This window comes from Malania oleifera, chromosome 8, assembly GCF_029873635.1.
Source record: "Malania oleifera isolate guangnan ecotype guangnan chromosome 8, ASM2987363v1, whole genome shotgun sequence".
In the NCBI taxonomy this organism is placed as follows: Eukaryota; Viridiplantae; Streptophyta; class Magnoliopsida; order Santalales; family Ximeniaceae; genus Malania; species Malania oleifera.
In genome coordinates, this window is record NC_080424.1 from 28,515,944 (window position 1) to 28,528,613 (window position 12,670).

The window sequence follows — 12,670 nt, forward strand, 5'->3', positions numbered from 1 at the left end:
TGAAATTAAAAAAAAATTAAAATAAGTAAATTATATATTTTTAAATGGGTGACCCGTTACCCGCCCGTTTAATAAACGGGCGGGTTAGGGTTGGCATGTGTGTAATCCGTTTAACATCGACCTGTTTATGATCCGGCCCGTTTATGACCCGACCCGTTGGTGACCCGCCCAAACCCGGCCGGCCCGCCCGTTTTGCCAGGCCTACCTGAGATGTCCAACGAAGAAGGCTGTGAGGCAAGGAGAGAGGTTCAATGGTGGTCGTAAGCCCGCTAGGGCTTCTTTGCGAGTCTACCCATGCACATACTTCAATATAATACTATTCTTATTATATCACAATATATAATATTATTGCATTACTTTAAATATAATTATGTTTATAAAAGCAGAGCAAGATGCTCCCTCTTGCCTCCAAAACCGCAATGCTAATTTCTTGTAATATTGAATTAAAAAATAAAATAAAATTATTGGAACCAATTAAAACTTTTTTTGTAAAATAATACAATTAATTAAATAAAAATAATATGTTTATTATATCCCAAACACTTTAATATGCATATTCATTGGACTTGTTGTAAAGGAAACACGTTTTTGGTAATTGATTTAGAGATTAATTAGTCAATTGAATTAAGCTTTTAGCTCTTGAGATAGAACACAAGATAATTAAAAAAAAGTTGAGTATTGCACAATGCTTAAAAAATTAAATAGTCAATTATTCCATTCTCTGACAGTTTTGGCAGGCAGCTAGTTTCACTGAACTTAGCTAATGTGTCAAAAGTATTAAGTACTGTGGCTGTGGGTAAAATTTCCATATTGTCCCCAATTGTGAGGGCATTGCTTTGATGAGCCTATTTACTGATTTGCTTCCATTAACAGGTTGAGAGGAACCTGTGCAGGGGCTAACAATCGGATGGATCTCCTTTCACTTGTTACAAGTGGTGTGAATGACAATGAAGTTAATAGCCCTGATGATGACATGCTTGGAGTGGTTGAAGGGTGGCAGGAGGATGAAACACACAACCCAGACGTGCCTGCAGTTTCTCACAGGAGGGGTTTGAAACCTTTTGTCTTTGTTCCATTTGAAGAGGTATGTGAATTTCAGTTTGGATTTGTCTTGCTAGTTGCAAGCCATTGTGAGGAAAACTATATTTTGAAAAATCTTCCTAATTTTTTTCCTTTTTTTAGAAAATTCCTGAATTATGCTCCTTTTCTATGAGCATGAATTATTCACAAGATTCCTTGGTAATATGGAATAATTTCAGTACTATGGTGTATCTTTCCGGTTTTCTAACTTGCATACCTTTTTTACTATTTTAATTTTTTTTTCCTTAAATTGTTGCATGAATTCTAGTTTGGCTTATAGGTCTCCTGAAAATTTCCACCCTCAATCCCTCCCACCCCCACCTAAAATTTCAAGTCACCACCCTAGTCTGAGACAATATTCCCTCTTCAGGATTTATTGCACATGATGCGTATACAGGGTGCATATTTTGCATGCTCATAGGACTTCAGGATTTGGTGCATATGTATGCACAAGTGTTAGCTTCCATAAAAGTTTGTTTTGTTGACTTGAGAATTTGAGGTTATTCACTTACAATTGATTCTCAAGTTCTTGCCTGTGCAGCGCTTATCAAACATTAATGGTTTATTTATTTATTTGTTTATTTGACTGTCTTTGTGTATGTTATATCGTCACTTATATCACATTTATGTTAATTTGGGTTCATGTAATATCTATTCCTAGAAATGGAATAGTCATAGAATATGAATTTGATACTTAACAAAATGAAAAAATGTTGTCATCAATCATCATTAAGAAAATGAAAAATGCAAATTTTTTTTTTTAAGCTATAACCTTCAATAGGTAATAAATGATTATTTCTAAATTTCACCATTGGAATAGTCTATTCCTATCATATTTCATGTTGAGTGGAATAACATAGACTTTTTTTTTAGTGGAATAACATAGACTTGTTTTAGTGACTTTCTTATAAATTGTTATACCCCTATACAATTTCTATTTCATTGTCACTGAATTCCATTCCATGAACCAAACATAACCTTGGTTTTAACGTAAGGCTGTGGGTCTAGAACATGGCTCACTACCAAATGGACTAGGGAAAAACAAGTTGCAATTGTGAAATAAAAATGTTTTTTTTTGGCAATTTAAAAGAGAAGAAGAATTTGATTCTAGATGATATTGAGTTCTTGGATGGATGGGAAGGAGTGTGGTTTGGCTGATGAAGAGGATACCAGTATAGTCATGATTTGGATTTGATCCTTTTTGAAGAAGGTGTAAATTGGAGGTGGAAATGTAGGTGTAGTTGGGAGAAGGAGGGGGATTGTAACACCGAGTTGTTCAATGAGGTGGGCATGGGAGGATGGGGAAGAACCTTATTAAGCAGTTGGAGTTAGATGTAGGAAGTGTGGTGTGGGACTCAACAAATTGGGGACTCAATTATGGATTTCTGTATAAGGTTTTACATTGAGAGTTGCATGAACAGGATGGTGATAGAGAATTTGATTGGAGTCTATTGGTGAAAACCTTATATTTTGGTTTGAAGTTCGACGTTGATGAGGCTTGGGTTGCAGTGTTTGAAATGGAAAGAGGTAAGACCTCAGGCCTAAATGGTTTTACTAAGACTTTTTTGAGGATAGTTGGGAGGTGATTCGGGAGGATATTTTGAATTTTTTAATGAGTTTCATAGGAATTAGGTGCTGGGGAAGAATGTGAATTCCACTAATACTGCACTTAATCCGAAGGAGCACTCTTGAGAGGGTGAGAGACTTTTGACTAATCGGGCTGGATGCAAGTATTTATAAAATCCTGGCTAAGGTTGTATAAGAGGCTGCAGAAGGTGTTGTTGGTACAGTTCCTCTAGACTATGGTCTTAAATTTCCATGAAATTGTTGAAATTTCCATTGAAATTTCTGGTTTCCGCCACCGTCGAAATCGAAATGGCAGTTGATTTCCATCTACATAATTTCCATCAAGATCTCAATAAATCATCCAAAATTTATCGAAATCTCAAATTTTTAACGAAACTTGTTGAAATTTTAACTATATAATGAAATTTTCTCGAAATTCAAATGAGAGATTTAGTGAAGTGAAATTTCTCTCTTAATTTATTTTATTTATTTTTATCAAAACAAAAGATTATTATGAGGACTTTTGAAATTATGTGAAAAAATAAACTTACAACATTTTATTTAACCATTTATATCTAAATTATCATTATTTGTATTGTAAATAATATTTAAATGATTTATGAATTTCATTTGTATTAATTGAATATATATGATACACAGTATATTACAAATTTTCCACCTAATACACAACATAGATGTATTTAACTTGTAATATATTAGTTCTAAAACTTACATTATTATGTCTATTAATCATTTCTAAAGTTTCATAAAAGAATTCCATGCTTTATTACTGATTTCCATTATTTTTTCAAATTGAAATTGAAATTGACAACCAAAAATTTTTTTGTCAAAATGTCCATACTTTTGGAGCCTTGAAATTCGAGTCGAAATCTAAATTTAAGACCTTGCTCTGGACTAATCTGCTCTCATTGAGGATAGAAAGATTGTAGATGTTTTGGTTGCCAGTTAAGTGGTGGAGGATGTGAGGAGTAGGAGGGGAGTTTTGCTCAAATTGGACTTTGGAAAAGCTTATGACGTGGTGAGTAGTTTTCTTGGAGAAGGTGTTGGGCCTGTTGGCTAAAAAGGGGTTTGGAGGAAGTGGGTTTAAGGATGTTTATCTTGATGGATGTCATCTTGAATAGTCGACTAAGGGAGCAGTTTAATGCCTCGCAGGGGTTGAGATAAGGGGATCCCTTTCCCTCCAATTTTTTATTTTTTATTTTTTTTTAATTTTTGTTTATGTGAGTTGTGGATGTGTTGGGTAGGATGATTAACCATGCTCAGGGTTTAATGTCATTTAGGGCCTTAAGGTGGGTAGGGAGGAGATTGTAGTGTTCCATCTTCAGCGTGCTAATTGCACCCTTCTTTTTGTCAAAGGCTCTTGTGAAATTTTGGAAGGTTCTCACCCTACTGAAAAATTTTCAAGAAATTTTCAGGTCTTAAGATCACCATTTCTAAGAATTGGGTGGCAGTTTTTTGATTTAGGTAGGAGTGGTTCAGAAGGTTAGGGCTAAACACTTAAGTGATTCAGTGCTTTTTCTTTTCACTCTTCCCAGAGAAGAGCTTATCAAGCTCCTTCTAGAATCTTGGGTTACCAAGTATGAGCAGCTGTGTCAGATCCCCAAGCTAGTCATTCTCCATGATCCAGTCTATAAAACTATGAAGAATGGCGATGTTCACGTCCCTTTTCCAAAGGATCAAGAATCTCCGGCAAGCCCATCTTCTCAACATGTCTTTCCTACCATGATGATTCAACCTCATCAAACATCATCGGCACTTCCAAAAGAACAAAGATTGTGGTCAGACCACCAGCTGCTTCCATCGACCTGACCGATCTAGCATCTCTAGGATCTAACTTCCACTTCCTGTTGCTTCGTCATTCAGAGTCCTTGTCTCCTTGCTGGTTGCCGCAGTAGCTACTCGCCCCTTGGGACTTGAGTCTCATTCATAGTCTCACTTTGTTTTTGTTTCACTTAGTCTTCAACCTCAATAGCCTCTTTAGAGTCTTAGATGACTCGGCTCAGTCAAGCTCCTCCTCATGCGGTTAGACTCTCAGTCATACAGATCGACCTTCTCCTCTGTCAACTTTGCTCCTCACTCAATTCAGTGAATCAATTCTCAATGGCCTAGTCTTGGACCAGATTCACAAGTTATCTTCATCTTTGCAGCCTTCTCTGTGTGTGTGTGTGTGTGTGTGTTTTATTTTATTTTTTTATTTAATATTAAGAATAAAAGAAGACCTTGGATATGATTCTTTTTGAACCAGATGATGTTAGTATGTTTTGAAGTTAAACAAGATGGTCTTATCAATTAATAACATGTGTATAAGGTTCAAAAAGAAATGAACCTCTCATCAATTCATATCCAGCATAGAGGGCAATTTTGCATTTGCAGTTGTTGTAGTTGCAGCATTGTAGGACTATTTGGTTGGTTCTGTTTTCAGCACTACCAATCGACCGTTTTGATCAGTTTGGTGGTCAGTTGTGAAGGCCATTCAGTCAGTTCCCTTGTCCGCAAAACTGATTTTTCAGTCATCCAAGTTGCAAAGCCCTAGTTAGACATGGTCACCAGCAAACATACTCTCCTACTCAGTGCATCTGCCACCTTGTTCTGCGAACCAGCCTTTTAGCACAATATGATGGTATATTCTTGCAAAAAGGCCACCTACTTTGCATGCCTATGATTCAGTTTCTTTCATGTGTAAATAACATAAAGCTTCATCTTTTTACCATTAAAATAGAGTAAGTATTTGTATCACCATGATGAGGCAGTCTTTCAATCATATTGCCATGGCTGACCAAGTAAGATGTGGCTAGCTCTACATTGTGCCAAATTAATCTTCAAATGAATTGCCAATTTAAAGACATTCCAAAAATCTTAACACAAATACCTCATTTTCTTTGTAGAACCAAAGGATGTGGTGATCATTGGGTGTTTCTCAGTCTTGTTTCAACTTGACCATTTCTTGTGCTACTGGATTCGAATTGCTGCCACCCTCAACTATTAAATTGCAATATTCCCACCTGATGTGCAGCATGTGTGAAAAATGTTCTCTTGTAACCAATCTTCACCACTTATAGATGAAGGCGAAGAAAGGACCTTCAAACAACTATTAATTCACCTCCTCGTCACCTTCAATCCCTTCTTCTTCCAAGTTACATTCATGCCCATCTTGTAGTGAGCCTCTTCTGCACCAACATATTTTGGTCCTTCCTCCTCCTGGCTTTTTGAAACATACTCGTCCTTAGGTCTTGCAAGCTTACTTGATCATGAATTTCTAGTTGAAGACCATTGATGTATTGGCTTGTAGCAAGATTACTCTGTCAATTGATGAAGCTCCTCCGTGTTTGCGCTCTTTTTCTGTGCTGCCTAAGATTTTACATTTTCTGGTACGAACTTTGCTCATATTCCTGTGGTAGGAATTGTGCTTTGAGCTTCTCTTTCATTCTGTTTCGTTATTTGATTGACTTTCTACCTCTATGTTCATGATCATTGTCACGCCCCGAACCCCGAAAGTGGGCCCCAGGGTGTGATCTGAGAACCTAACCTATATCTGTATCATATAAACATCTATGATACCAATAAATATGAGGGTCCAACCCCATAGGGCTCGCGGAAACCCTACTCACAACCACTATTCACATGAATAACGCAGCGGAACATTTTCCAACCTATTACATTCATTCATACCAAAGTACTAAGTCTGTCATAATACAAAACATCAACCCAAGGTATCCAACATAATCCAAAATGATGTCCAGACTACAGTTCAATACTCACAATAGTACTTACAAAAACTAACAGAATACTACACTCTAGAACCTTCTAGAACACTAGGTTCGGCTACCTAAAGGACCTGAAATAGATTTGTATGATTAGGGTGAGACACTTCTTGGTAAGGGAGAATCAGATTATATCAATGTGTGGGCACACGAGTGTTATTCCAATAAGAAACAAAGCATTTCGCATTTCCAGTATTTTCATAAACAGTTCCAGTATATTTCACAATCATCGGTATAATTCGGAAAACCGACATGTCATTATTGACCCCACGGTATTGAACCGGCATTTTAGTAATCATAATCCGGCAAACCGGCATGTCATTATTGACCCATGGTATTGAACCGGCATTCCACAACTCTTGATATTATCCGGCAAATCGGTATGTCATTATTGACCCCACGGTATTGAACTGGCATTTTAGTAACCATAATCTGGCAAACTGGCATGTTATTATTGACCCACAGTATTGAATCAGCACAAATCTAGTGTTTTCACACTTTTCGGCATAAACCGGCAATTTATGACCATCGGTATTAACTCGGCATGTCTTACGACCCCACGGTATTAATTTGAAATGTTTCGACCACACGGAATCAAACCGGCATGTCATTATTGACCCCACAATAATGAAACCGACATGTTAGTAACCCCCATTCTTGAAAATAGTTTGGAACTTCAGTTTCTATATTTCATTTCAAACACATCACAACTCGATCATCGGAAAATATCCTCTCTTGCCACACCTATTTGGATAAGTAAACAATCATATGATAATTGATCTGGAAATACAGTTTAACATAGAATAAAGGTACGGTCATCTTTATACTTTAGTTTTATTCAAATAAACAATTTTCCAAAAGAAATAGAGATGATACCTGAAACCCTAATTTTCTCGAAAATTGCACACTTGAAAAATCGGCAATCTCACCCAGTGAAATTTTCCAAACAAGTAACTAAAACATCCGTATAAACATAATGTATAGTTCTACCGGATCAGATTTTAAAAATAACTGAAATAAACAAATCCCCTTACCTGTTCCCGAATATTGAAACATGACTCCAAACGGCTCGAAACAGCCACACAGATTCCCAAATCCTAAAACCGAAAGACCATACGTCAACATCACCCTATTTAGTACAGATCTTATAGTCACGAGGCTCGTTTCAACCCTTACCTCAACTTCGGGATAAAAACCCGGAAATCCGCAAATTGAGATTCTACTCCGTAGGACTTGTAGAGATTCACCCACTAATCCACGTAGTAACATTGGATCGTTAATTTGGGCAACGAGCTGCCCGAGATCTTAAAGAGAGAGAGAGAGAGAGAGTTATATAATAAACATAACTTAGTCCTTAAGTAATCTAAAAATATCTCCTCCGAGATATTTTTTTTTTTTGTTCGGGTTACTACAATCATTGTGGCAATGCCTACATCAAGTAGAAGCAACTCCTCTCAATTTTGCAGCCACCAGCTTGATCCTTCAATCTTCGGAATACCTTTGTACTCACAACAGCTCTCTATGCTGTTCATCCTGTTCTGGAATTTATCAGGTTCCATGTCACCATCAAACTCTACATTGTGTACCTTAATGCCATATTCTTTAGAGTTTTGAAGAGCTTGTAGCATTTGATCCTTCGCTTTTCATGTCTTTTGTTGTGCTGAACATGCATACTGAGTCCAGAACTATTTCCGTTGCTGGAATCATCACTTTCATTGTCCGAAAACTGATTGGGTTCAACTTTGATTTCCTTTACATGTTCATGATCCAGTCCCCTTCTATTTCTTGATTATATGTGTGAAGAACAAGCTCCGTAAGGTTTTCAATTTGCTCTTGTAGATTATGCAACATCTCAACAGTTGCGCGAGTCCTGGCTTGTTGGCTGCAGCTTCCTCTTTTGCCCCTAGCAGCCACCTAAAAAATTATCCAAAGAAGAGCCTGCTCTGATGCCAAGTTGATGCAGGCATGTGTGGAGGATAGACACTGGAGAATCTGTCAACTTTCTGACAGACTAGAATTGATTGTAGAAATATATCAACTTTCTGTAGAAATCCACGCAGCAGTGTAGGCCGTGGAAGGTGCCAGGTGAATTTTTAACCAACACTCACATGTTCTCGGGAAAATTTTGACATCAGAATTGATAAGCAGATGGAAGGGGAAAATTCTGTACTGTCTCTTCAATATCTGGCTAACATAACAAGCACATGAAAACTTTGGGCATTGAATGTGGCTAGGAAAATGATTTCTGCTAATTTTCGTATCGATTTCTCTAGACTAAAAAGACCTCACAAATGACTCCAAAACTAGACTCATAAATGAACTTTGTAAATGATATGCTTAACTTAGGAAACAACACACTTGACTGGACCATAATAATGACACAGATAACAGTAATTAATAAATATAAAAACTAATGATATTAACAATGTGGGAGCTTTTGTGTTCCGAGCTGCTCTTTTTGAAAATATATATATATATTAACAGTGCTTCCACTGAAGCAGCAGTACGGTATCATTGCTTTTAGCGTCTCTTCTCCCTCTAGCAGGCCACAATTTTGGGTGCAACCATGTGGAGAAAAGTGAGAAAGAAAATAATATATATATATTTTCTAATTTTTTTTTTATGTTCTTAGCACAACCTGTTAACTCAATGTCACTGGCCATCTAATTAATAGACCGGTGGTGTTTGAGAAGATCTTTGAGTTGCATTTGACTACATTTGACCACCCCGTAATCAGTCAAATATTTGTTTCATGGATTCAAAGGAGCCTTCTGATGCCAATTCCCTCATGCCTTCATCAATTTCCTCATTTTGCTTAGGCCAGTGTAGGAATGAAATGGAATAGAATTAATTACTCTCCCCCCTTACAATTTTATATTCCATTCCAAAATACTGAACATTATGTTGTGGTGAAGAACAAAGGGATGCTTCTCTCATTCTTTGCCCCTCATCTTTCTCTTTCCCCCATTCATCTTGTTGCATATAACAAAGGAATTTGATTATATATTTATTTCTAGGTGTTGAATATGAAAATCTAGATATGAAAAAGGAATACTGTTTTTCAAGCCCTTACTCTCCTTCCTTCTGTTGTGCAGGTGGATACATCGGTTCTGAATCTCCCTGTGGAAAAGATGGATTATTTTGTACCTGGCTGACATCTGGTGTGGTAGAGGATGTCGTCAAATCCCCTGTAAATAATGCATCACCTGGAAATTTATAGTTTCCCAAATCACTGCATTCCAGATGTATAATTAATTGCCGGGTTTAGCAGCATTCTGTTGTTGAGTTCATGGTTGAATATGCTGTTCTTGTGCTTTTTCATGGGTGATCTTTGGGTTCTGTGTGATATTCGTGTCCATTGCATTGTTTTCTGAATCATTAAATGATGTAAATAGATAATGATTATGGCTTGAAATCAAGGAACTAATTTCCATGTTGCATCATTTGTGTTACTTGATTTTATCTTTTTAGAGGCTGTAAACGAGACTTGCTTTGATTGGAACCGAACAAGTACGCGTTAACGTTGAAGTTTGGGCAAATGGAGGAAGAAAATTGAAAGTTAATATATTTTTCTAGGTGGAAATTCCATTTTTTTTTAATAGATTGCTAAAATAGATGGTCTCCAGGAGATTTGTTATTATTTAACAATGGTCGCCAAGTGTCTTGTTTGATTTTGAAAGGAAAAAAATTATTTTTCATTGTATTTCTCTCTACATCAAATGTTATTAAGAATACAAATTTTATAATTAGATGATTAAACATTTAAAAGATTAATGTTAAGAATATTCAATATCAAAATTTTATTCCATTGGTTATGATTTTTTTTTTTAATTCACCTTTTCTTGATAATTAAAAATTCCGTATGTGATGCACTTAATGTCCTAATTTTTTTCACACACAGTTGATCTCAAGCCTGGGTAAAGGAGGAGGGTTACGTTAGGTCACTGACAGTCAGCGTAAAATTTGTCAGATCACTATAATATGAATTCTTACCGAATATTTGCTGGGGTGTTCTCTACAAGCGACGCGTTGCACTTGAACTACCCGAATGTAGCGAAAAGTGGGCGAGGGTAGGCTAAGTCATCGCCCCGAAATGACGTGTTGTGTCAACGCTCGGGTATGGTGTCAAATATGCGAGGGCTCTTGCTTCATTCTAGACGTGGGTAGGTAAAGACATTAGTTCAGGAAATTAGGATTAGATTAGTAACATGGAATATAGGGACACTTATGAGTTAAAATACGGAAATTGTGGATACAATGATTAGAAGAAAAATTAATATAATTTGCCTTCAAGAAACTAAGTATGTGGGGGAGAAAACTAGAGAAATTAATAAATCGGAATTTAAACTTTGGTATGCTGGAAAAGAAAAACATAAGAATGAAGTAGACATTATTATAGACAAAAACTTAAAAGATAGCGTTATGGATATAACTAGAGTAGGGGATAGAATTATAAAAATTAAGATGGTATTAGGACAAGAGATAATAAATATCATTAGTGCTTATGCTCCTCAAGTCGGCTTAGCAGAAAATCTTAAGAGACAATTTTGGTAAGATATAGATAGTATTATACTAGGCATACTAAGGACTGAAAAACTATTTATAGGAGGATATTTGAATGGACACGTTGAAAGAGATAATAAAAATTATGATAGAATACATAAAAGATATGGAAACGGAGACAAAAATGAGTCTGGGGGAGATGATCTTAAACTTTGTTATGTCATAATTTTAGTATAATGAATATTTGCTTTAAGAAGAGAAAAGAACACTTAATGACTTTCAAAAGTGGACAAAATAGAAGTCAAATAGATTTTTTTTTTTAACTAGGAGGGTAGATCGTTTATCATATAAAGATTGTAAAGTTATTCCAGGTGAAAGCCTAACCACACAATATTAGATGTATGTATTAAAAAATGAAAGAAAAATGATAAAAAAAACCAATGTAAGAGAACTAGATGGTAGAACCTAAAATGAGAAAATATAATAAAATTTAAAGATAAAATGATCAAAGATGGGAATTGAACCATAGAGGTTGAGATAAATACAAATACTCTTTGGAATATATTAGCTAGTTCTATTAAAAAGATAGTAAAAGAGATTTTAACTAAATCAAGGGGAAGATTCTCGAATTATAAAGAGAATTGGTGGTGGGATAAAGATGTATAAAAAATCATAAAGATAAAGAGAATTTGGTATAAAACGTGATAAAAATGTAGAAACAGAGATAACTTTGAAAAATATAAGGAGGCAAGAAGCTAGTGAAGTTAAATATAGATTATTTAATAGTTTGTATGATAAATTAGGTATAAAAGAAGGGTAAAGAGATATATTTAAACTTGCTAAAGTTAGATAAAGGAAGAGTAAAGACTTAGGAAATGTAAAATGTATAAAAGTCAAGATGATATTGTCTTGGTTAAAGACGAAGATATTAAAGAAAGATGACGAAATTACTTTAGTTAGTTGTTTAATGAAAATCAAATAGAAGACTTAAATTTAAAATTGTCAAATGAGGAAAAAACTAAAAGTATGAGATTTATTCGTACAATTAGAGTTGAAGTTAAGTATGCACTAAAAATAAAAATAAAAAATAAGAAAGTTATGGGACTTGATAACATCTCTATTGAAATTTGGAAATGCTTAGGCGATAACAGAATTATATGGTTAACTAATAAATTTAAAACAATTGTAAAAATTACGAAAATGCCAAATGAATGAATGAAAAATACTTTAATACCTATATACAAAAATAAAGGAGATATTCAAAATTGTAATAACTACCATGGAATTAAACTTATGAGTCATATAATGAAATTATGAGAAAGGGTAATTGAACAAAAATTAAGGTTAGAAATGAAGGTTTCAAAAAATCAATTTGATTTTATGCCAAAAAGATCTACCACAGAAGCTATTTATCTTTTAAGAAAATTAATAGAAAAGTTTAGGAAAAAGAAAAGAGACTTGCATATGACATTTATTGACCTTGAGAAAACATATGATCACCTAGGAATGTTCTATGGTGGGTTTTAGAAATAAAGGGTGTATGTAGTAGGCATACCGATATTATTAAAGATATGTACGATGGAGAAATAACTAGTATAAGGACTATAGAAGAAAAAACTAAAGAATTTCTAATCACCAGAGGTGTATATCAAGGATTTGCTTTGAGTCATTATCTTTTTGCTTTAGTGATGAACCAAAATATTTAAAAGGAGGTTCCATGGTATATGTTATTTGCAGAT

The 12,670-nt window shown here is 35.1% G+C and overlaps 1 protein-coding gene across 2 annotated transcripts in view; it reads left to right on the forward strand.

Annotated features, from left to right (window-relative positions):
* Positions 1 to 9,874, forward strand: part of LOC131161952 (F-box protein 7) — a 39,181-nt gene extending 29,307 nt beyond the window's left edge. For both annotated transcript variants that reach the window (XM_058118006.1, XM_058118005.1), the window contains exons 10-11: positions 874 to 1,084; positions 9,524 to 9,874. In XM_058118006.1, the coding sequence (XP_057973989.1) occupies positions 874 to 1,084; positions 9,524 to 9,583 (271 nt within the window). In that variant the 3' untranslated portion in view covers positions 9,584 to 9,874. The remainder of the gene's footprint in view (positions 1 to 873; positions 1,085 to 9,523) is intronic.
* The last annotated feature ends 2,796 nt before the right edge of the window (positions 9,875 to 12,670 follow it).